This window comes from Durio zibethinus, chromosome 12 (genome assembly GCF_047325235.1).
Source record: "Durio zibethinus cultivar Kanyao isolate XHJ-2024 chromosome 12, ASM4732523v1, whole genome shotgun sequence".
NCBI lineage: Eukaryota > Viridiplantae > Streptophyta > Magnoliopsida > Malvales > Malvaceae > Durio > Durio zibethinus.
Genome location: NC_143173.1, coordinates 14,888,280 through 14,913,758, shown reverse-complemented (window position 1 = coordinate 14,913,758; position 25,479 = coordinate 14,888,280). Strand labels below are relative to the sequence as shown.

The window sequence follows — 25,479 nt, the reverse complement described above, 5'->3', positions numbered from 1 at the left end:
ATAAGAAATAAAAAGTTGAACTGTTTGTAGCGTAAAAAACGAAATATTTGCAAATATTAAATTTTAAATATTAAATTTGTTAAGTGCTCATTTTTAAAATTGATTATACGAATCGATTAAATCAAATTTTATATTCGAAATACTTTTATTTAGGTATAAATTAACCTGTGATATTCTAATTGCTGAGCTTGGGAGACTGCAGAATTCAGGAGTGGAATATTGTTTCTATATGTCTTTTTTTTTTCTTTTCTAAACTGCGTTTATGGTAAGCAATATATGTCTACTTCCTCCAACCTTACCTTATCCTCCATAAATCAAACCAGTTCAAAACCTTCTTTAAAATTCTTTCCTTCTAGAAATTGAAAGACAAAAATCGAATCAACAAGTAGAGAAAGAACTAAGTAGGAGACTTCCAGGAGGGGTAAAGGATGAGTCATTCTTCAAAAGGGTCTAATATTGCAAAGGATGTTGATCAAGATCAACCCTCCAGAGATGAAGGTGATGGCTACAAAGATGGAGATTCTAAACAGAAGCAGTTGAGTTCCCAAGACCAAAAGCATCAGCAATTTTCAAGTGGCAATAACCCTCGTCAACCAATGAAGTTGATCGAGGGATCATCCAACAAATCTGAGGTTCAAATTTCATCGAGAGAACAAGCTGATACAGCACATCCAGAGCGCCATGCTCAAACACAGGATTCAAGTGAAAACAAAGAGACACCAGCTGCAACCCCGATTGTCTTGCATAAACGACCGCAGCCACCGCAGCCTTCTGAGCCTTCTTCTGGTGGTGGTTGTTCCTGTTGTAGCATTTTCTGAAACCCCAATTGATCACCTCTCAAAAAGTACTGAAATTACTTGGTACAAAAGCATGCATTTTCAACGTTGAAATAGTTTATTTTTCATGTTTCCCTTCATCAGCCTAGCTCTCCATGTTAATATAGCTTTGTTCATGGAATGAAATATTTCATATTTGTGGCGTTGGATTTCCATCTTTAATGATGTTCATGGAAGCTAAATGTTGAAAGAAAATCCTGATATAAGCTTTTAAGAGAACCAGGGAAAACTTGAAAGCCACCAACCAAGCCAGTTAGCATTTTACTTACATTAATGTATGTTGTCTTTGCTTCCATTTGGCATCTTCACTGTGTCCAACTACTGCTCTCCACTTCAAAAGCCTAAATATTAAAGCTTGAAAAAAAAAAAAAGATTTTATTGCAAATGATTAGAGCTCAAACAGAAGTAATCTGTGGAAGAAATTTTGATGGGAAATTTTAGTATTTTACACTCAATTTTACCGATTAATTTAGAAATATAATCTAATCGAGTTGAAACACTATCAAACTCAAGTTTTGCTTGACTTAAAAATTAGTGATTCGAAGCTCGATTTGAACCCGAATGGCAGAACCTGGTAGTTCCAGAACATTATCTTTTTTAACATCAATCTCGGAAACGGAATATTAATTTGTTGAAATGCCACAGCTGTTGTTTGAGGAAGTGTCCAATATAAGCTTATTGATGAAGTTAATTGCTTGATTTTATTCTTTGATTCAGGACAATCTGGTGGGTTTGTTCTTGATCCTTTACTTGAAGCAATGACTCTAAAATATTTCCTTATGCTTAAGGGCCAATGTCAAATCCTTCATGTTCAATAAATATTAAAGAAATTAAACCGAAACTTCAATCAATTTATTTATACAATTATTTTTAAAATTAAATCCAACAGATTTTAAATTCAATTCCCGGCAACTGTTTTTCCTTCCTTTATACGATTTGATAAACAAAAACCTCATTCATGAACTACAATAAACACCTCAAGAAATAAAAACAAATTCCTTTTTGAAAGAAGATATCAGTTGCGAATTTATAAAGAAAGATGTTAAATGCACTTCACCCTTTTCTTTACGCATTTCAACATTTTTTTTTTAAGTAAAATTATTTAATTATTCTCTCTTCTTTATACAAATTTTCGAAAATGAATTTCTCAAAAGTCATAAACCTTTTTGAAAATAAATTTTCAAAAAAATATAAATTTTTAAAAATGATTTATCAAAATATTATAAATCTTTTTGAAAATATATTTTCAAAAAATGGGATAGTGAAAATTTAAGAAACATTTTAAGTAAAATTTTCATTATTTCACCTTCCAGAAATGAATTTTAGGAAAACCATATGATTTTTCTGAAAATTTATTTTCGAAAAAAATTTATACCTTTTTAAAAATCCAGTAAAATTATATAATTTTTTAAAAATTCATTTTTAAAAATTTATAAAACTCTAAAAAATTATGATAAAAATAATTAAACAATTTTACTTATGAAAAAATTTTTTAAAAAAATTACGATGCAAAAGAAAAAAAAAATGAAATTGCATTTACCATCTCTCTTTCTTAAAACTTGGATCTCACTCTTGATTTTCCAATAATAAACGTTATCTTATATAATATTATATAATATCAGGTTATGGGACTTTGTTGGGTAATGTTGGCGGCAACTTCTGTGTCCCACTATTACTTTCCAGCACAGATCAAAGATAAGAAATTAAAGGTTGAAAGAAGAGCTTTCATTGGGAATGATTGGAGCTCAAACAAAGAAGCAATCTAAGAGAATAAGGTTAGTTTAACATTGAGGTTGAAAGTAAGGGATTTTTGCATTCAAAAGTTGCTATTGCTTTAATCTTAACGTTAAAAAATAAAAATAAATAAAAATTTTTATTTAAAAAACTCGAACTCAATTTGCAAATCCAATGTGATACTCCAATTTTATGTCTAAGAGATTTTGAAAATTTGTTATAATATATCAATAGATAATTAAATTCAAACTTACAAAAAACCTTTTGTAGAATAAAACCATAAAATCTTTAGATCAAAACAAACAATATTTCGCAAATTAGATACGAGTTTCTACATCCAAACCAAAAAAACTATTTATAAATAAGCTTTTACAATTAACCATAATTTCTTTTACCCTTTTTTTAAAATTTCAATCCGTCACAGCATCTTTTCATGATGATACTAAATGCTTAAAATTCTTAACTCATTTTATTTTTCATAACATTTTTAAATGCATTTCTTTTTATCCAAACTTTTTTTATCCGCAATAATAAAAACTCTCTTTAATCGCAACAGCAATACTAAACTAAAACATGAATCTTATATTCTTCGGTCTCACTCCTTTGTTAGGTTTATTCTTGCTCCCTTCCTTCAAGCTATGACACTATAATATTTTTATTGGCCTTTTTTATAAACTTGCGTCAACAGTAAGCTAATGCTGTCAAAACCTTCAGGTTCAACAAAAATGCAGGAAAACCAACCCAAGAATTGCAGAAAGGAACAGAAAAATACCTCCTGAAGATGTAAAAGATGAGTAATTTTCATCAAGGTTCTGCTCCAAAGGACACTCATCGACAGGTGCACTTGAGTAGCAACAACAACCAAGATGAAGATTTCAGTGAGGAGGATTCACCATTGATGCAGATGAGCGGTGAGAACCAGATCCAGCAGCAGGTACCACAGATAATTAAAGGGGCTCCTTTGCCTTTAAAAGACAGTGATACTAAGGAGAGTAGTCGAATTTCCAGCCATTCCCAACAACAGGCTTTGGTTAAATCTCCACAAGGATGTCCTCCAAAAGATGAGACTCTTCTGAATCATCAGAGGTCCTATCCTGGTTTCCAGCAACAACAGTCTTCAACTAAGGTTTCTACTTCACAGGAACATTCTTCAAAGGGTGATCACCTTACAGACACTCAAAATACCTACCATCCGCCACAGCAGCAGTTGTTGACTGGGGCAACTTCTCTGCAAGAACAACCTCAGCCACGTAACCAAAGTTCCAATCCTTCCAAACAACAGCAATCTCCAATTTCGGCTCCCCCTCCAAAAAACAATCATCCTCCTGGAGAGAGTAATCAAAGTTCCCATCGATCACACCAAGAGCCAGCTCCTGTTACAGCTCCTTCAGAAAGACATGTTTCAGAAGATGATAATACTGCAAGTCCTCAAAATTCCAAGCATCTCCAGCAACAGCCATTGGATTGCTTACAAGGTGAGCCTCCCAAGCAAGCGAATCCTATGACAAAACCTTCAAACACAAGCAACACACAACAGGACTCCACAAATTGCTATGATCCACACAAATCACAATCATCTTCAATTAAGGATCCTTCTGCACAAGGGCATGCAACTCCTCTTAAATCAGAAGCGCATGAGAGTGTACATCAGAAAACTGTTACTAAGCAGAAAGATGAAGCTTCAACTGGAAAAGTCGCTACAACAAGAGTTGAATGGTCACCTAAAAATCCTGGTGTAACAAGAACTCATTCGAAATCGACATCTTGTTGTCCATGTTCCATCCTATGAAACCACAAATGATCTCCATTGGAGTATTATCAATCATGTTTCCATTTTGAACAAAGAAGAAAATATCATGTACTTCATAGTTGATCTCTAGTCCTATGGATAGGGAAAAAGATTCTACTTTGTACATACAATTTCCTTCAAAAACATATAGTTTGCTCTCCAATAATTCAAAGATATCAATCACAAAAATCAAACGCAATAAACACTCATAATAAACCACAATGTACACCTAAGTAAAGAAAAAAGAAAAGTTTACAACAAACTCCTCATTTTTAGTCAATGATATAAACATTATTCTCCAAAAAAACTATAAAAATTCAATACAAAATTATGCATAATAATTAATAAAGTTTTCATTGACCTTTCTCTCTTTCTTCAAGTTTCATTAAAGTATTATAAACCAAGAAACCTGGACTTAGTTCAGGTAGTTTATGCATGAATATGATTTCCAGCATATCCGAGATTCAAATTATAGCACTTGCATTATTTTTTCCATCCAATAAATGTAGAGATCCATAATCAACCTTCAAGATATTTTTCGCTCTGATGCGAAAGTTTCACGATTTTATCACATAAAAATTACACTACAAGCATGGATTTAAGCCTCAACTTATATATTATAACTGATCCTGGTAACATCTTAATGTGGGATTAAAGTACCGACCCCCCTTGCATAAAAAAGTAAAGAAATAAATAAAATAAATAATAGCTTTCACAATTCAGTGAATTTCCCTTTCTTCAACAATAAAAGTATCAATACATTACAGATTACCATAACTTCATATTGACTGAAAAACCCAGGAAAGGAAAGAGGAAATGGAAATGAAATCATACCCAAAAATTTGAAAGAATTCAAGTTTTGGGTGATGAAGATTGAGGAGGTGGCCAAACACTAACTTTTTCTTTCTCATATTTGACAAACAAAGCCCCGACCGCCGCAACAAAATAAATCTGAATTAAAATAATCGCCGGCGTATGATAACTTATCACGCTCTTACCAGTAGCCAATTCCACCAAAACCAAAGCGGTCAACCCCAGAATAGCGATGCGCCCGTTTATTCTCTCGCTGTATGGGCTAAACCCGAAATCCACTTTTAACCCATTCGAAATCGCTTCTTTTAAAGGCACTGGAGGGAGGTAGATGGAGGAGGAAGAGGAAGTGGATCCGGATACTGATCCGGATTTCCTTGATTTTCGGAGCTGCGCTTTTTTGCCGGTTCCACTTCGGTAACGGAAGCGAACTCGGGAGAGGCGGGATTCGAATGGGTCGGAGTCAGGCGAGGTGGAAGAGGAGGAGGAGGACGACGACGACGACGACGCTGATTCGGGTTTCGTTGAGGATGAGTCGGAGTCAGGAGTGGCGCGTGGGGTGAAGGAAAATTGGGGTTTGGGGAGCACGTGGAGGAGTGCGCGTGAGAATGGTAAGGAAGTTGTTGGTAGTTTGGTAGATGAAGCTGTAGGAGGAAGCGCTGCCGACATTTTCGGTGGTTGTTTTGTTGTTCACCTCAGTTCAGACCTCTCCGTCGGATAAGAAATCGATTCTGTGTTTTTCTTTTTTTTTTTAAGATTTAATTAATTAATTTCCTTTTTTATATAAAAATATTTGAGGCCATAAATTTTAACTGGTGGAACTTCTTTGGGTTAGATTTTTCTTTTTTTTTTTTTTTTTTTTTTTTGCATTTGAAAAATTTTTGGGCTAAGGCATAATACTCTGTATCCATTGTTAAAAGCCCAATTAAATTTGCGAAGTGGAAAATTTGATGAGAAATGATGGGAAATTGAGTAAAGTTTTCAATAGGCAAAAAGGTGAACAAATGGTGGGATGAAGTTGTTCTTAATAGCCACAATTCATTGATTCAATAAAATTTTTGCCTCTCATGAACACAAGTTAGCTTTTGTTGTATTTTGCATCCAATGAATGAACATGTTATTGAGGGCTTAACCACAAGATTCTTTTCCTTAACAGAATATAAAATTTCACCTGCAACTAAAAAAAAAAGTCCATTTTTTTTTAATAGTCCATCCTACACCTAATAATTTTAAAATAACATAATGATTCAATGAAAAAAAAAAAGATCCAAATTAAAATTTTAATAAAAATTATATGTATTAATAAAAATAAAAAATATATTTTATGTTTAGCGTTTTAACATAAATTATAATATAAAAATTTTTATATTTTATATGTATTTAATATAAAATAAACACAACTAAGATATACAGATTATCAGGTCTAGTCTATCATATTAGCTCCAAGTTTAGAAAGCTTCACAAATTTTATTGTTATAGTTGATTTATTTTTTTCAACTTTAGAAGGAAATTTTGGCCTGCTTGAAGACTCCTACAAGAGTCAAGACTCGTGCCAAAGACTGAAACAAATTCCACTAATACTACGATTCTGATAGGACTTGTTGACTGGAAAATAATTTCATAGAAAGAACCAGAATCCAACATTTTACTCCAAGGCAAGACTTTATTTTTGTACAAAAAAGACGGCAAACTGAAAATAAATAAATTGTAAATACTAAAATTTAAATCCAAAACTCGATGAACGTCTTCTTTTAAATCTAATTTCATGAACCAACTTAACTGAATTCGGAATTCTAGAAAACAAGCGTTTTATAAGTTACCAAGGCAAGACTTTTACTAGGAAGCAAGAAACATGTTTGAACATGGTGGTTCTAGAAGTCCTTGTTCAATTTCAGGAGGTTGTAACTAAAGGAAAACAAGTATGTTTTTGCAGCAATACAGTTTAATCAGAGAAAGTAGCAATAAAGTTTAATCAGAGAAAGTTAATCAGTCATATATTTCAAGGCTAGGCTCTTAATAGTTGTCGATGAGAAGTTAAAACAAGTGAATGGTTTGAATCCATCAAACCAGGCTGATTTAGGACAATGCTGGCTGAGCAATATCCCAGATGAGAACTGAAGCAGTTTTTATGAATGTTAGCTCCGGGATACCTTGAGTCATATTCAAGCAAGTGCCACAGATGATTCGAGAACAGCCGACTTTGCTTCTGATGGCAGGCATACTTCACTAAATCAGTCTAATTTGCCTATCCCTATTCTTTCAGAAGGTGATATTGTATGCATGTGTAAATCATCACTTTCCATTTCTTACATGAAAAGAATAAGAAGCATAGACAAAGCACTGCCATTTGGTAACATGAACATCAGGTTATGAACCAAAACTCAAGCCTTTTGCCACCCAAGAACTGCTACCTATGTTAGTCTAATATATGTACTCAACAAAATGCCACATTCATCACTCTTCTTTCTTCCTTCTTAACTAATAGGCCCTCCTGAAATATTAGTTCAAATAGCTCGTACCTCGTAAACCATGGTTACGAAGGTAGGGTGTGCATATACCAACTACCAGGCAGAGGCCAAAAATTCATTATTCTTATATAATCTAATCTTTGGCATATTGGGTCTAATTTTTTAATTTCTAACATTCATCTTCCCTTTCCCTTTTCCAGAAGCTATAGATTTGCATATTAGAGGGCATAAATCCTATCAACTTCAACTTCTGAATTAGAGAAGTCAGAATGATGCCAAGAATTGGATCCAGTCCTTGAACTCTTTCCCCTCTTCCTTCTAGTGCTCTTGGATTTCACCACATAGTAAGTCATGGTGCCAAGAACCCCAGCCATTATCAGACCCCCTACAACTGTGACCAAAATTGCAGCCCACTTATGTTTCCTGCTAACCACTATATAAGAGGAGGCCATAAAAGCAACCGAAGTACAGACAGAAGCCAACCACATCAACTTGTTAATCACTTTCACTACCCGTTTCTCTGCTTTGGTTTCACCTCTAACCAACGTAATTTGAACAACGACAACAGCCAAAGAGGTGAAGAGAGCAATGGCATTGAAGATGAAGAAGATTTTGAAAGGACGAGAGCTTACCACCACAGCAACTCCACTATCTAGATCTCCTCCGGGCACAGTAAATATTGCTGCAAAAGCAACAGTTGCAAATAGAACAGCCACCACAGTCACTGAATTGGTGGCATTGTTGATTCCTTCTCTGTGGAGTTTTCTAAGTTCCTTTGAAATATTATGAACATTCTTGTTGGTTCTTTTGGTTTGTTCAAGCTGTGTATGGACATCTTTCTTAATTTGCGTCACTGTCTGCCTCAACTCATCTCTTGGTTGATTCAGTTCGTTAGCTCTGAGCGCACCATAGCGAGAAAGGCAGTTCTTTATATCTGAGGACTCTGCAGAGGGGGGAAGCCCCTCAGCTATGTCAAGGGCTGTTTTATGGTCTCTGTTGAGTGCATTGACATTTGTATCAGGAAGGGACAACAATTCGTTTATTATCTGCAAGGAATGAAGAAGATTCAATAATAGGAAACTGTTTTTGTACGGAATGTAACTAAATATATAGGAAATTGCTGATACATGTAAAAAATAAAAATAAAACCATTGTATAATACATAGGCACATAAGGAGGATCCATACAGATAGATAAATAATATAGAAAGCTTAGCTTACAAGATCATACAGTCAGATATCATCACAGTTTACCACCAAGAATGATCTAATTAGTATAAAAATAAACCTTCTATAGACCATTACTAAAGAAATTGATGTTTAGAACTGAAATTTTCAGTTGAATGCCTATGTACATGACAAACTCATCTCTCTCTACATTCAACCTCATCTTTCTAACATGCCATACATGTTAGTAAAACTATTTCAAGGATGCTACTGCTGCACACAAGTGTGCAAGTGTCTTAACGAACATAAACTTGCATTACTGTATAATCTGCCATGACAATTTAAACGATGGGTAAATTATTAAAATTCTCATAAGATGTATAACGATTAAGAATATATATGCAGCATCATTGAGATATATGCTCTACCTCTATAGCAAGAAATGAAAAGGGAGTGAGAGAATAGTTGTACCTCTGCTCTCTTTTTCCTAGTGGCTATATGTAATGCTGTGTTCCCAAACTTGTCTGGAAGCATCACAATAGCAGCATCTGCCTCAAGAAGCAGCTTCACCACCTCACAGCTCTGTCCTTTAACAGCCATGTGCAATGCGGTCTGTCCTTTCTTGTCAGTTCCTCTTGCCAATAGTGTATCTTTGCTCAGCAAAGCTTTTACAACATCTACATGCCCCTGTCGAGCGGTTAGATGTAATGCATTTTTCCCATTTGATTTGGTACTCCTTAGCAAGCCACCATCCCTTGATAGCAGCTCATTGACTACTGCCGTATGCCCCTTGGTAGCTGCAGAGACAAGAGGGGTTGCATTTGATGGCCCAAAAGTTTGGCATAGACTAGGGTCATGATCTAGCAGCACTTGGACAATAGCTGCAAGGAAAGAATAAGGATGACTGTTCCAGCCTAGTATCCATAAAACACAACTGAAATAGGACCATCAATTCCACAACTGGCCGGCATAAAAGCAAACTAATAATGAAGGCATGTATTTATTCACTATTTATAATCCATGTTATATGAGAAGAATATGATGGAAGATTGTTCTAAAGGTTGAAAAAGGATGGAGCCTCATCATTCTGCTTACTCAACTAATCATATATCACATGGCTATAACCCATTCATAACATTAGTACAACAATATTGAATTTGTTGTCTTGAACAATCTAAAGAACAAATCAAAAACCTAGTTAGGTTCATAACTCCATCATAATCAACCTACAAAATTATAATCATAATAAGTTGTTTAAAGTGTATAAAACAAATGCTACAAGAAGATAACATAGCGTAAGAGGGTAGATCATTCCTAGAGGAAGTTAAATAGTAAGGCACTAATTTTACGCCTCTAAACATTTCATGAGCATGTTAATAATAAATAGCATTGCAGTTATATTTAAATTATATAGTTCCTAAAGAACTATACAACGGCAATTTTCATATAAAGAACCTATACGGTTCAGGAGAACATATGTAGCCCTATGTTTTTAACAACTTCTGTTCCCAAATAATTGTAACTTCCTTTTTTTTTCATTAACAAAAAACTTGCTGAAAGGAACTGAATTTACTATGAGATAGATTATAGATGACATTAACCAAAGGCAGTCTAGTGTGAAAGTAATGCATTTCTTTTTGGTTCTAAAGTTTCTCCTACATTTTTCAAGCTATCAAACATAGCTTAATTGTCAACATTATTCAACAGTCTTTGACACCCTCTTGAACCAGTACTTTTACTATATGTCATCTTTGCAAGAACTCAGATCATAACTGCCCACATACAATTAAAGTACTCAACCAACCAATTAAAACCAATTACCACCAAAAGCAAAATCACATAACCAAATGCTCAAGATCATCACCGTGGTGCCCTTGGCTCGCAGCAATATGCAAGGGATCAAACCCGGATTTATTCTTCTTAGTAACAGTCTCTTTGTTTGAGTATTTTAACAACTCCTTGACAACATCAAGATGCCCTTTCTCTGCAGCAGTAAACAAGGCTGTCTCCCCCAACTCATTCATCTCATTCACCACACTTGCCTGTATCTCCGAGACCTCCATATCAAAATCTTCCCCACTCGCAGTCTTCATCATCTGTGAATCAATGTCAGCAAGAATCTGCTTTACAGCAGCCAAATCCCCACGCTGTGCTGCCAAATGCAGCTCAGTGTCATTATGGCGTCCTGTTACCTGCTTCACATATTTCTTTTTGCAAGCCTGATCAATGCGGTTGCCAGAATTCGATAGGACCAGAGCTGGGGTTGTTGCTGTAGACGATGGTGATGGTGTTGCTGAGAGTGCTGCAGTACCAGAACTGGAACAGGTGAGGCTACTGGACATTCTATCAATCCACTTGCCAGAATTCGATAAGACAAGAGCTGGGGCTGTTGCTGTAGAGGAAGGTGATGGTGCTGCTGAGTCTTCTGTGAAGCCGAAACTGGAACTGGTGAGGCTAATACCCATCCTATCAATACGCTTGGCAGAACTCGATAGGATCAGGCCTGAGGTTGATGCAATTGAGGATGGTGATGGTGATGGTGATGGTGATGGTGTTGGTGAAGCTTCCATGAGGGAATTCTGTATCAGTAGTGGAGTCACCAGTCCTTTCTCCAGATCCCTCTCTCCACCTAAATAATCAAAATAATTATTAAACTATCACAATTTTTTCCATAATCCTTCACAGAAATGATACAACTAACCCCATCAACCAAAAAAGAAATTTCATTTTTCGGCTCCTATCGATGAATCAATCACAAAATGATGCCACCTTCCATTGCTTCACCTTAATTCTTAATTTCAAACTAAAACTACCAGATAATTACACACACACGCACACACACAAAACAACTTCCTATCAAAGTCCCATCTTTTCTTTTTTTTTTCTATTTAGTTAAACTCCAATGGATAAACTCGATAGCTAGCACTAAATTATCTAGGTTCCGCAACATTCTTTAAGAGAGTAAAATTTGTTGGGTTAAAAGCCTCCAATCCAATCACATTAACGGAAACGAAATCAAATAATAAATCAAACACACAAGAGACAGCAATTTAACGTGATTCAGTCCAACTGACCAACATCTATGGATAAGAAACAAGATCTACTAGTTGTAGAGAATTACAAACTTACATCAAATCATCAACCTCACTCAACAATCAATACTCATAAGACACTCTCAATTTCCTCTAGTCCTATGAAGTATTCTCAACCCAAATAAACACAAACCCAAACCTTTATGCACTCTTTCAATATAACCAAACACATACTCATATGCTCCCATATATCATACCTATGTGGACCCTTTCAGTCTCCTCTAGTCCACTCACAAACAAACATGCAGTGCACTCTTTCAACATAACTAAACACATAACCATATGCTCATATACATCATACCTATGTAAATCCTCTTAGTCTCCTCTAGTCCACTCACAAACAAACATGCACACTCATAAAAGGTAAAGCCCTGATACTCCTATGAGTTGTCTATCTCATAGAATCTTACTAACTCTCTTACATTTTTTTTTCATATTTAATCCTTACAGAGACTTCACATATTTATAACCATACAATCTTGTCCATTAAAAATCTCTTTCCTCTTAAAATTTTTCTATTATAAATCAAATTTACCTATTATGAATCATTTTCTTTTTAGAATTCTTTTTTTATAAGTCAAATTTATCTATTAAAATTTTTTTTTTTTTAAATTTTTTTTTTGCAAGTTTTCTAACCATCAAACAATATCTAATAAATTTTAAACAAATCTCTTATGAGATTTGAGTCGTTATTTCTAACAAAATTAAGCTAAATTTCAATTAAAAAACAATAAAAAAAATAATTATTTTCAGCTGAATTAAGCTGATTTCCAAGTTTAAGAAGAACCCATTAAATATTTTGAAGAAAGAATCAATACCCAGAATCAAAAAGTGAACTTTTAACTTAAAGGAACAACCTTTATGACAAAAAAAAAAAGTGAAAAACAAAATTAAGAGAAATGATGATGAAGGTTGAAAGATGGGTCAAACGAGAGTCAACAGTGTTACCTTGTGGTATTGAAGACGAGGCCATGGTTGAAAAAGAGACAGAAGCAAAGCAGAGAAGGAAGATGGGGAGAGTATTATATTATAAAACAGTAAGAGAAAAAGGACAAGAGAAAGGAGATTGTGGTTGGGAGAAAAGAATAAAAACAGAGAACGACAGAGGTTGACATAGGAAGGTGTTTGGAAATTGCTTTGAGAAATACAGAGGTTGACGGAGGAAGGTGCTTGGAAATTGTTTTGTTTTTTCTTTTCTTAATAGAGAAAAAAATACTTAGCAGCGGATTGGTCCGAATTGCTTTTCTTGTAAGCAATTAGCGCTTACTGACCGGAGACTTTGCTCATGCATCTTAAATAGTACAAAATATTAAAATTTAAGTATTTATATTATATTTTATAAAAACATTATATATTATAATTTATCTTTATATAAAAATATAAAAATAAAATTTAATTTTATTAAATTAATATATAATTATTATTAAAATTTCAAATTTTATTTTTTTTATTTTTTTTATTCATATCTTATCACTATATTATATATATATATATATATATATATTTCGTTTAGAGGAAGGTGTAACGAAAAAAAATTGAGTCAAAATTAAAATTTTTATGTCTTCGTAAAACTTTTTTAGTCACTAGGCCCATTACTATATTTTAGATTATTAGATTTGTTAACATTTTTTGTTATTTTAAATATGGATTACATTTAGTTTTTATATTTTTATGTATAAAATATAAAAGCTATTAATAATATAATTTATGAAAATATTTTAAATATAAAATATATTTTTTACTTTTATTAAATGCATATAATATTTTTATTCAAATTTTAAATTATCATTTATATATGTTTTATCTTATTATCACATTATATTTAAAATTAATAAATTTATTATAAAAACAAACATAACTTTTAAAAGTTTGATTGAAACAAAATATTGTTCTATTAATGGATTTTGATTTCTTTTTTTTTATATTTATTTGATTCCATCTTTGTAAGAAATTTTAAATGGGTCATATTAATGTGAAAGATACATTACATAACTTAAATAAAATAGAAAGATATCTTTTGTTTTGTATTCCCAAAATAACATAAGTTTTGTTAAATAAAAATTTTTATATGTGCTTAATCAAATAAATTAACTAATTTTATTTAATTTTAAATTTTAAATTTTAAATATATTTAAATATTAAAATAAAAATAATTTTAATATACTAACATTAAATTAAATAAATTTTTAATAATTTAAATAAAATTCAATTCAATCCAATTTAATACGGTGAACAACTAGAGACAAGCATTGAAGTTTATGAAGTTTGAATATTTATGGCCTTGCTTTTCCAATACTCCAATTAGGCAAAGACATTAAAAATTTTTGGCTTTTCCTTTGATCACCTTCTCTCTCTCACTCACTATCATGACAAAGTCAAAACTTGCCAAAATGAAAGGAACATTATTGAGATGGAGATGGAGATGGATTCATCTATTTAATATAATTTTTATTTTAAAAATATTTTAATTTAATTAATTTATATAATTATTTTAAAAAATAATATTTAATACTTTTAAATTTTAATATTTATAATTTTTTCTTCTATATTACATCGGAAACTTGTTGTAACAAAAGAAAAGTAAAACTAGTAATTCCTTTCCTCTTATTAGGGGGTGAAAAAAAATCAAAAAAATTAAAAATCAATTTAAAATTATAATATTCGATTCAAATTAGATTAAACTATTTTATTTAATTTGAATTAAATTTAAATATTAAATATTAAATATATATTAAATTTAAATCAAATTTTAAATTGAAAAGTATTAAACTTAAAAGATGAAGTAAATCTAATTATATATTTCTATTAACTTTTGTATATATTTTAATTTTTTATAAAATAAAAATAATTATTTTATATTTAAATTTATTTTAAAATATTAAAAATTATGTTAAAATAATATATACAAATAAAATTTAAAAATTAAAAATTAATAAACTAAATTGAATCAATAAAATTCAATTTGAATAAAATTGCATAAAACCTCAATTCAAATTTTATTCAAATTTTAAAAATTTAAAATTTTATTTATTATCTAAAAAATTGAGTCGTATTCTTTCCAAATTCGTTATCATTTTTAAATTTTATTTTGTGGTTTTGGGTATGTGTCTTATTCTTCGTGCCAATACTAAGAATGATAGCTTAGCGGCCATAAGGATTTAGCCCACTCTTACCTAATTCATTAATCATCCCTTCGGGCTGCAATTATATACTTTCTTTTAATTATTAAATAATCGGTAGGGTGACCTGCTAAACTTGTGAGCTTGACTTCACATTAATGAAGCTTTCAAATAAAATGTTTTAAATTTGAATTTGATTTCAAATATTATTTAAATATTACTTTAAAATTTTAATAAAAATTATATATATTTAATAAAATTAAAAAATATATTTTATACTTTTATTTTAATACGAATTATAACATATAATTTTATATACAAACAATATAAATATATAAGTATTAATATTTTATATGAATCGATTAACTTTAATGTTGTGGATTTATTGTGCACTAGAGGAAGTGCTGTCATGATAAATGATTTCTGTTCTAGTGGATGGGATGGTCTGAAAGCTGGAGGAGGAAAGATTTTCCGGCCATTTCCTTGAAAAAAAAATTACATGTAAGAACAATAAAATAGAATCCGAGTTTTGATATTAGATTGAATATCTAATCTAAAATCAATTGTTCATGAAAATTTAATTTAAATATAAAATCACAATAATCTCAATGTATAACAAATATGAATAATACAGATTAGATATGATTGGAAGAGCTCATTAGAGGGTATGTGTTTGTAGTAGAACTTTCATTTTTAAACTAGTTTTTTTTTTTTTTTTTTTCTAGAATACATGCAAGAAACAACAGACTGCTTGATGAAATGAATACAGAAACTTTATTATACCAAAAATGTAGACAATGTGAAATGAGCACCAACCTCTTTCACACGCTTGTTTTGGTTTTTAAAAATCGCAACTTCATGAAGAACAAAACCTGATGCAACAAATGGGGGGAAGTTTAAAACATCTAAAAATCAGAAAATGCAGAAAAGGCCGATAATTCTAGTTCACCCTGACAAAGTTTAGACACTCATCATTGATCCAGCTATACTTCTCAGCAAAAGGGTTCTCCAGGTTATTTCTGGAGATGGGGTAACGATCTAATGAGTCTTCCCATACATTAGCATCTTCCAAATCCTTCATCACCTCCCAAACACAGTTGTTGCACATGAAACCAGCTCCAAGGCTGATCATCAGAATCCTGTCACCCTTCTTCAGCCTCTTCAGGGCTTCCATGTAACCTAGAACATACCACAGGCCACCAGCTGATGTATTTCCAAAGCGGTGAAGCGCCATTCTGGCTGGCTCAAGGTCATATTCACTGAGCCCTAAACTCTTTCCAAGACCATCAATAACTGCCCTTCCACCAGGGTGAATACAGAAATGCTCAATACCAGTCTTCAGATTCAAACCTGCTCTTGCTGATTCAGGTGTTGAGCTTTTGCTCTTACGTTTACACAAAGATACTATAGCAAACCGGAGTAGTTCTCTTATTGGTAAGATTTTGGGTACTAAAACTTTGAGATTCATTGTCAAAGCTTTAGCAGCAGCTTTTGTTAGGCTTCTTGTGAGAAGAAAACCCTCATATCCTTGCTCATCTTCAATTTGTATGCAGCATCCGTATGCTTCATCATTTGAGCTAATATTGGTTCGTACTGAATGGCTTAATTTCATCAGAGCTTGATGCTTCAATGATCTTTTGTTTGTCAAGAGCACTGAACACCCTCCGGATCGAAACAGGCAGTTTGACAGCATCATGGATTTTTCTTTGCCACAATACCAATGTGGACCTATTGTTTCTGTGCTTACAACAATTGCAAATGCATTCTTGTATGTCTTGAACAAGTGCTGCACCAGGTCAACAGCTACCATGCTTGCACTACATCCCATTCCGGAGAGGCTGAAGGCTTTAATGTCATCCCTCATCTTGTATCGGTTTATAATCCGAGCTGTCAGGGAAGGTGCTGGAGCAAACAGTGACACATCGACAATGAGTATATCTATCTCGGATGGAGAAACTCCAGACTTGGCAAAAAGCTTGTCAAGTGTGTCAAACATAATCTCATCCATCTCTGCCCGAGCATCCTCCAGAGTGGGAGTTTCTTCTCTGCCAGCAAGGACATTTCTTGGGCCATAAGTTTCTTCACCAAGACCTGAATTCACCATGGTCTGTAAGAGAAACCTGTATTGGTCTAGACCAAGATTCTTGTTCCTCATGACAACTCTTACACAAGCTTCAGTATCAAGCTTTCTGTCGTCAGTCGCCTTGTAACACTCATACGCTAACATATAACAGCATTGGTTTCTCATTTGAAAAAACCTCTGGTAGAAGTATGAGATTACGCAGAAAACAATTAAAAGACATATTGTTATGAAGAGCTCCATTGAGTGATTTAGAAGAAGTGAGGAAAATCTTCAGGGAGCTCTGCCTGTGGAAGTCATGGTACATGCCTTATTTATAGTACCCTTTTCCTACTTTTTCCACCCAATAACACCCTCGAACCAGATCATAGCATTATATAACTTGAAGATTTTATTGAAGAAAATGTTATTTCAACATTTAAAAGCAATAACATTCTCAACAACCCCTATCTCTTGGTTACAGCTGCAACTTCTGCAACTTGCTTGTAGGGCAGAGTCCGATTTGACTGGTACATGAAAGACTTGATGAGCATCCATTTCTCTCCCTGTTTTTTCTAGAATGGGAAGATTAAACATTAAATATCAGCAGTAACATAATTTTCCTTTCAAATTCATCCATGAAAGCCAATGGCCAATTCTATTTTGCTTTCATAAACTAGGCAAACGGTCGTTTGCTCTATCTGATGAGATGGTACCAAGAGCCATGTTCAAGATCAAAATGACTTGACTATGACAGCAAAAAGTATTAGTTGTTAAACATCCATTACTTCAAAATTATTAGCTTTATTCATTTTTCTTACCTGACATTGGGTCAATCACATGGCTTGCTAGAGAAAAGTCATGCACATAAATTTTGCATACAATTAACTAGCAGTTGTAAGAAAAAGGAGAAGAAAGAAGGAAAATAGAAGCTAAAGATAAGGCGGAAATTAAGTGACATAAAGAAAAAGAGATTTAATAGATGCTATCACATGTTCTTATACATAAGTACTCATAAATAGCTGATATCTCACAGGTCTCAGGTTCGAAGTCTAGTTGAACATAAGATGCTACATATCAGGCAGCTCAGACTGGTGAAATTTGATATTTTCGCGATGCCTGGCTCATATAGTTTAGTAGACAATGTATTCAATCTTTTTAAATTTCATGTCTTGTGTTTCCGGTGTTTTTGATAGTGTCGTTGACCTTTTGCACACCATGGTTTCTGCTTCAGTCACATTTCTACAAGATTGGAAGCAAAAGAAATGAAAATGACAAATGAAAAACTTTGCTTATCTGTCGTTTCAAAGAAGTTAGATGGAAGGGGAGATTAGAAGCTTCACAAATTACTCAAGAGTGCTATAATTCTGAAGATATGAATACTTTTTTGCTGGTAAACTAAATGGAAACAGAACCATGTTTTTGTCACATGAATAAACAATGATTATCCTTCTTGGCTAGTAAAATTTCCTGTTGTGATTAGCTGTAAATTTATTAAAAAAAGGGTCGCATTTAAGAGCAATTACAACAGCTTTAACTCTCACTACTCTAAAAAGTTGAAAGATATTGGATTCAAGAGATTAATAGCTGATTAGTTCATATCATTGACCATCATTGTGTTTAAACACTGCATGCCCGTTGCAGCCCTCTTTCCATCAATACTCCGAAAAGGTTAACAACACAAAAAGAAAAGAAACCATGTAACTGTGAAGTCATAGAGTCTGGTGCCTTTAATGAAATATTAATGAATGAGTGGTTGAAAGTTTTAAACTTCTTTCATTTTTGGTACTGCTGTGGTCCTATGGAAGCTGGAGGTAATCAAGTTGCAGGGTTAGGCAAAGTATACCACTCTGTCACATTGACAAGCTACCTTCATATGCCCATAGTTTTGGAAGAAAACCAGTTCTTTCTTCTCAATCCCTATTTTACCAGCTTGGTGTTTTTGAGGCTTCCAAAAACCTGATACAGTATTTTTCCACTAGAACTCTGATAATATTGCAAATTTTTATCCAACTTTTTTGGTAAAAAAAGGTCGACCCTGGAATAGGAAAATGGGTCTTAAGTGATGGGATTAGAATTCCAGACTTGCTAGAGGCTACTTCTTAAGAGTGATTACATGAACAAATTGAGGTAAGTTCTGGGTTCAATTTTTGGTAACTTTCCTTGAACACAAGGAAAAATTAACTAAATTTTGCTTCCCCAGTCATGTTCAACTGAGAAACATAACATTATTAACTTAAACTGTATCCAAAATGCTAAGGAGAATCCTGATTTTTAAATACTCACACTTTTACTGTATCCTGATTGAAAATTTTGTGAAGTTTAACAAGTCTAACAGACATATTTTACATGAACATCAAAGGTATGTTAGTGCTGGAGGCGGATTCCTCGTGAGTTTTTCAGCATCCCTGGGAACAAAAGAGTGAGAATAGCAAGGTTTACAGTTTCTGCTAAAGGAGAGGAATGTGCAAATTTAAGTAATGGTTTTAAGTTTGAATGGAAAGTTTAAAATCCTGGAGATAAAGGACAAAAGATGGTACTGCAGCTGACTGACATAGCCCCTGAAACCCTTCTGTCCTTCTTAAGTAGATATATGTGATGTTTTGCCCTTTTAAAATAACAAGTAAATTGCCAAAACGAAATTGGTTGAGTTGGTAAGGTTCGAATTTCGCAGTCAATATTCTTTTCTGGTGGGTGATATGTAAATCCAATATAAGTTCTCTGAGGCCTGCGCTCTACCCTGACCTCGAAACGGTGAAGTCTCCTCTCACCCTAAACTTTTTCTATAAAAAAAAGACAAAAAAAACTTCTCACACTTAATTTTAACAATTATATCTCACATGTAGTTCTGCTGTAGTGCTGTTATTTCAATTAATATTTTCAAAACAAAAGAATGTAGAATCAATCATTTGAAAAATAGTGAACACACTCTTCTTGGAGAATATCAAATTTCCCAGATATGCTGGTTTCACTAGCAGGGACCAGTTTTTCCTTCCATATTGGTAAACTGTTGTGTGTAAATATTACATGATGAATTGATCCCATGAAAGTTTATCACACAATAGTTTAAGTAGGGCCTCAATTGGCAAGTGATGAATGGTCCACATAGCTAACTGAGCTGTTCGAACCTCCAAACCAAGAATCCTGGTTTGCTGTCACACCTATTGCTCATGCCTGGACTCATTCACCCAACTGTATTTCTCCAGGAAAGAAGTATTGGCTGTCAATTTTACAGGATAGCGATCTATACAGTCTTCCCACACATTGACATCTTCCGAGTCCCTCATTACTTCCCATACACAGTTGTTACACTTGAAACCTGCTCCAAGACTGATCATTAAAATTCTGTCACCTGTCTTCAGCCTCTTTAGCTTCCATGTAACTTAAGACATACCAGAGTCCAGCAGCTGAAGTGTTTCCAAATCGGTGAAATGCGATTCGAGTTGGCTCAAGATCATGTTCGTTCAGCCCTAAGCTTCTGCCCATTGCATCAATTATTGCCCTTCCACCAGGATGAATGCAAAAGTGCTCAACACCAGATTTCAGATTTAAACTTGCTGCTGCTGCTGCTTCAGGAGACGATGTTTTGCTATTACTTCTCCGAAGTGATATCATTGCATAGCGAATAAGTTCCCTTAACAATGACTCAAATACCATAAGAGATTTATTTGAGATTTGTCAGATATTGCTTGATAGACAAAAAGACTTGCAAAAGAAAAATTCTAAGAGAAAGAGAATTCTTAATAGGTAAGTTTGACTTGCAAGAGAAGAATTCTAAAAGGAAAAGGATTCTTAATAGGCAAGTTTAACTTACAGGAAAAGAATTCTAAGAAGAAAGGGATTCTTAATGAGCAAGTTTGTATGATTATAAATAAGTGAAGTCTCTACAGGGTTAGGGATGAAAAAAAGATGTAAGAGAGTTGTAAGGTTTTATGGGATAGACACCCATAGGAGTATTGGGGCTCTACATCTTATGAGTGTGTATGTTTGTTTGTGAATGGACTAGAAGAGACTAAGAGAGTCCACATAAGTATGATGTATGGGAGCATATGAGTATGTGTTTGGTTATGTTGAAAGGGTGCACAAAGGTTTGAGTTTGTGTTTGTTTGGGTTGAGAATATTCCATAGAACTAGAGTAAATTGAAAGTGTCTTATGAGTATTGATTGTTGAGTGAGGTTGATGATTTGATGTATGTTTATAATTCTCTACAACTAGTGGATCTTGTTTCTCATCCGTGGATGTAGGTTAGTTGGACCGAACCACGTTAAATTATTGTCTCTTGCGTGTTTGATTTATTATTTGATTTTGCTTCCGCTGGTATGATTGGATTGGAAGCTTTTAGCCCAACAAATGATATCAGAGCTGTGATGTTTCCTACAAATAGTATCAGAGCTGAAGGTTCGAAACATGAGAAGAGTTGAAGATTCAAGATTGATTTTGCTTCCGCTGGTATGATTGGATTGGAAGCTTTTAGCCCAACAAATGATATCAGAGCTGTGGTGTTTCCTACAAATAGTATCAGAGCTGAAGGTTCGAAACATGAGAAGAGTTGAAGATTCAAGATGTGGAAAAAGTCGAAGGTTCGAGACGTGGAAGAGCTAAAGGTTTAAGATGTGGCAAGTGCATGGTTTGAGACATAGGAAGAAGCAAGTCCAAAAGAGCTCGATTCAAGAGAAGAGTTCGAGTTTAAATTTTGAAGATTGAGGATTGGTTTGTATGAAGCGTGAAGACACACAAAAAAAGATGAGTGTGAGACTTTCATTGTAGGTTGAGCTAAGCATATCTAGCATGAAGACAAATGATTGATGGAATTTGAGTCAAGGTAGAGATTATTGGGAATAATAACTCAAATACTATAAAAGATTTATTTGAAATTTGTCAGATATTGCTTGATGGACAAGAAGACTTACAAAAAAAAAATTCTAAGAGAAAAAAAATTCTTAATAGGTAAGTTTGACTTGCAAAAGAAGAATTCTAAAAGAAAAAAGATTCTTAATAAGCAAGTTTAACGTACAAGAGAAGAATTCTAAAAGGAGAAGGATTCTTAATGAGCAAGTTTGTATTGTTATAAATAGGTGAAGTTTTTACAAGATTAGGGATGAGAAAAAAATGTAAGAGAGTTGTAAGGTTTTATGGGATAGACACCCCATAGGAGTATTAGGGCTCTACATCTTATGGGTGTATATATTTGTTTGTGAGTGGACTAGAGGAGACTGAGAGGGTCCACATAAATATGATGTATGAGAGCATATGGGTATGTGTTTGGTTATGTTGAAAGGGTGCACAAAGGTTTGGATTTGTATTTGTTTGAGTTGAGAATACTCCATAGGACTAGAGGAGATTGAGAGTGTCTTATGAGTATTGATTGTTGAGTGAGGTTGATGATTTAATGTATGTTTATAATTCTCCACAACTAGTGGATCTTGTTTCTCATCCGTGGACGTAAGCTGATTAAATCGAATCACGTTAAATTGTTGTGTTTGATTTATTGTTTGATTTTGCTTCTGTTAGTGTGATTGGATTGGAGGCTTTTAGCCCAACACCTTAGAGTTAACATTTCGATACTAAAACTCGGAGATTCATGGTTACAGCTTTAGCAGCAGCCTTTGGCAAGCTTTTGGTGAGGAAGAAACCACAGTACCCTTGTGCATCTTCAATTCTAGTGCAGCTTCCATATGTTTCATCACTTGAGCCGGCATGGATTCGAACCGAATGTTTCAGCTTCAACATGGCTTGATGCCTTAAAGATCTTTTGTTTGTCAAGAGTAAGGAGCACCCTCCCAACCGGAACAGGATATTGGGGAGCATCATGGATCTCTGTTTGCCACAATACCAATTTGGACTCAATGATTCTGAACTCACAATAACTGCAAATGCATTCTTGTATGTCTTGAACAGATGCTGGACAAGATCAACAGCCATAACACTTGCACAACAACCCATTCCAGACAGGTTGAAGACCTTAATGTCTTCCCTCATCTTGTTACGTTTGATCAGTCGAGCCGGTAAAGACGGTGCTGAAGAGATCATTGAGACAGTGACAACAAGCACATCAATGTCTGATGGTCAAACTCCTGTTTTAGCAAAGAGCCTGCCAAGAGTGCCGAAGACAACATCATCGATCTCTGAAAGTGCATCAGAAAGGTTGGCAGATTCTTCTGTGCCAGCAATGACATTTCTTGGGCCATAAGCTTCTTCGCCAGTGCCTGCATTTATCATAGCTTGCAGCAGAAACCTGTACTCTTCCATACCAAGATTTTTGTTCCTCAATATGAGTTTCCCACAGGTTTCAGTGTCAAGTTTCCTGTCATCAGGAGCCTTACAACACCCATAGGCAAAAATATAGCAGCATTGATTTCTCATTTGTAAAACCAACGTACAAATGAAGAACATGATGCAGTAAAGAAGTAATAGACATATTGTCATGAAGAGCTCCATTGACAAAGAGAAAGAATTAAGTGCTGTGATTTTTTTTTTCTTTTTTTGAGCTTGTACAATAATATTTGACTCTGATACATGAAACATTGCCTCTATTTATACTTAATTTTCAATTTTTTTCTATTTACATCAAGCGACACAATATAAAAGAGATACACAAAGATTTAACAAAAATCATTTATGGGTTTAACAAGAATAAAAATTATATTTCATGTTTTATGTGTAATATGAATTGTAAAATGAAATTTTTATGTAAAATACAGATACATAAATTATTAATATTTTATATTATATAAATATATGAATCGAGGATATAATAGATTGCTCTTTTATCTATCTAGGCGAGGAAGATAGAATTTTGCTCTTCTAGCGCGGAAATGGCATTAGCATTTAGTACGTTTTAGTACAGTAGGACACTTGCATTAAGACCGAAGCATACGGACAAAGGACAGGGCAACTGGAAAATGGGTGTTTGGAAGGAAAGAAAAGAAAAAGGGAATAGAAAATTTGTGTAAAATTTGCCTTATTTTCTTAAGAGTAAAATTTTTTATTATTTAGATAAGTAAATGAAAAATATTTTTTATTATTTGATTTTTTCTAAAATCTGTTTCTTTAAAATAACCTAAGTTTGGAGACAATAAATACCCTACAACTGTTTCATGTTTCAAATCATTTATATTAAGTCTTACAAAAATCATTAAAATATTATGGTCATGTAATTACATGTGAATGAAATATCATTACAACTCCATAATAAATAGCTATAATCAATTATATTATTAAGAATAAATATTGGCTTTAATTGAGCAACTTTCCTTTTAATATTGGATTTGATAAATATTTTTTTGAATAATACAATCATGAGTTTAAATTTTTTTATTTAATTAATTTTTTTCATTAAATGATTTTAAAAATACACTCTTTCACATCGACCCAATTTTATATGTTAATTCATTAAAATATTATGGTCATGTAATTACATGTGAATGAAATATCATTACAACTCCATAATAAATAGCTATAATCAATTATATTATTAAGAATAAATATTGGCTTTAATTGAGCAACTTTCCTTTTAATATTGGATTTGATAAATATTTTTTTGAATAATACAATCATGAGTTTAAGTTTTTTTTATTTAATTAATTTTTTTCATTAAACGATTTTAAAAATACACTCTTTCACATCGACCCAATATTATATGTTAATAAATTAAATTAGGTCAAACTCTTATTATAATCTAATAATTTGAAACATGAAAGATTAATTAGAAAGAAAATACTAATATACTTAAAAAATAATGAACATTAACCTAACATAAGGTTAATCCAAGGGAAAAATGAAATAGGAATCCAAGCATTTGTAAATATCACATTTTAAGGGCCCTTGTTGAATTAAACTTGAAAGATAATTTTTTTTTTCAATTCAATGATTAGATTAACTAAGAAATATTAATTGCTGGATTTTTCTTTATAAAATAATTTTTTATAAATAGAAAAAGTTTAACAAAAAAGTTGGTAGACATCTTTGATAGATATGAGATAATAGGTATATAAATAGTGACTTAAATGGAACCTTAAATTTGATATTAAACAAAGAAAAAAAATGAAATTACAAGTAAATAGTAGTACTACTATTTTTGCATAAAATTATGTGTTCAACCAAAAACTACAATTTTGAACTCAAGTTGAGATTAATTAGTTTATGCAGTTATCTTTAAATAGTTTTGATAATTTAAAATATTTTATAATAATATAACACAGAAATGATATGAAAAAATATATGAAAGTGACACGGTTTGATAAACAAAAAATATATATTTTATATTTTCATATCGACATAAATTATGACACGTAATTTTTATATAAAAAACGATATAAATACATAAATTATTAGTATTTTACATGACATGAATATACAAATTGTTAAATATACCCTTAAGAGATAATATCTAGTAAATTTAAAAT

General features: G+C 32.9%; 3 protein-coding genes and 1 pseudogene across 13 annotated transcripts; all 4 read right to left on the bottom strand.

Annotated features, from left to right (window-relative positions):
- Nucleotides 1-536: 536 nt before the first annotated feature.
- On the bottom strand, nucleotides 537-5,944 carry LOC111297957 (uncharacterized). Of its 11 annotated transcripts, none has more exons than XR_016325950.1 (5): nucleotides 5,194-5,944; nucleotides 3,760-4,353; nucleotides 3,343-3,664; nucleotides 1,106-1,190; nucleotides 537-1,013 (listed from the first exon to the last, which is right to left on the bottom strand). XR_016325950.1 is itself a non-coding variant. In XM_022892570.2 (2 exons), the coding sequence occupies exon 1, from the start codon at nucleotides 5,836-5,838 to the stop codon at nucleotides 5,212-5,214; it is 627 nt and encodes a 208-aa protein (XP_022748305.2). In that variant the 5' UTR covers nucleotides 5,839-5,944; the 3' UTR covers nucleotides 3,133-4,353; nucleotides 5,194-5,211. The 11 variants fall into 11 exon arrangements, 1 of the variants encoding a protein (XP_022748305.2); XR_016325943.1 differs by having other exon boundaries at nucleotides 3,343-4,188; nucleotides 4,292-4,353; XR_016325944.1 differs by having other exon boundaries at nucleotides 3,343-4,183; nucleotides 4,292-4,353.
- A 1,016-nt stretch (nucleotides 5,945-6,960) lies between these two features.
- Nucleotides 6,961-12,889, bottom strand: LOC111296510 (ankyrin repeat-containing protein ITN1-like). Its single transcript, XM_022890860.2, has 4 exons — nucleotides 12,844-12,889; nucleotides 10,668-11,432; nucleotides 9,275-9,684; nucleotides 6,961-8,683 (listed from the first exon to the last, which is right to left on the bottom strand). Exons 1-4 carry the CDS (start codon nucleotides 12,866-12,868, stop codon nucleotides 7,856-7,858), a joined length of 2,028 nt encoding a protein of 675 aa, XP_022746595.2. The 5' UTR covers nucleotides 12,869-12,889; the 3' UTR covers nucleotides 6,961-7,855.
- Nucleotides 12,890-15,686: 2,797 nt separating this feature from the next.
- Nucleotides 15,687-18,494, bottom strand: LOC111297163 (3-ketoacyl-CoA synthase 19-like). Its single transcript, XM_022891799.2, has one exon. It carries the CDS (start codon nucleotides 17,335-17,337, stop codon nucleotides 15,955-15,957), a length of 1,383 nt encoding a protein of 460 aa, XP_022747534.2. The 5' UTR covers nucleotides 17,338-18,494; the 3' UTR covers nucleotides 15,687-15,954.
- Nucleotides 18,495-19,771: 1,277 nt separating this feature from the next.
- LOC111297153 (3-ketoacyl-CoA synthase 19-like) lies at nucleotides 19,772-23,598 on the bottom strand (annotated as a pseudogene).
- Between the last annotated feature and the right edge of the window lie 1,881 nt (nucleotides 23,599-25,479).

What these genes read in the sequence shown, in the direction of transcription:
- LOC111297957 (XM_022892570.2), bottom strand. Translation starts at nt 5,838, where the DNA reads ATGTCGGCAGCGCTTCCTCCTACAGCTTCATCTACCAAACTACCAACA.
- LOC111296510 (XM_022890860.2), bottom strand. Translation starts at nt 12,868, where the DNA reads ATGGCCTCGTCTTCAATACCACAAG. An exon ending in CTCGTCTTCAATACCACAAG is followed by an intron (nt 11,433 to 12,843) that starts GTAACACTGTTG and finishes TTGATTATTTAG; the next exon opens with GTGGAGAGAGGGATCTGGAG. An exon ending in CTAGGAAAAAGAGAGCAGAG is followed by an intron (nt 8,684 to 9,274) that starts GTACAACTATTC and finishes CATTCCTTGCAG; the next exon opens with ATAATAAACGAATTGTTGTC.
- LOC111297163 (XM_022891799.2), bottom strand. Translation starts at nt 17,337, where the DNA reads ATGGAGCTCTTCATAACAATATGTCTTTTAATTGTTTTCTGCGTAATC.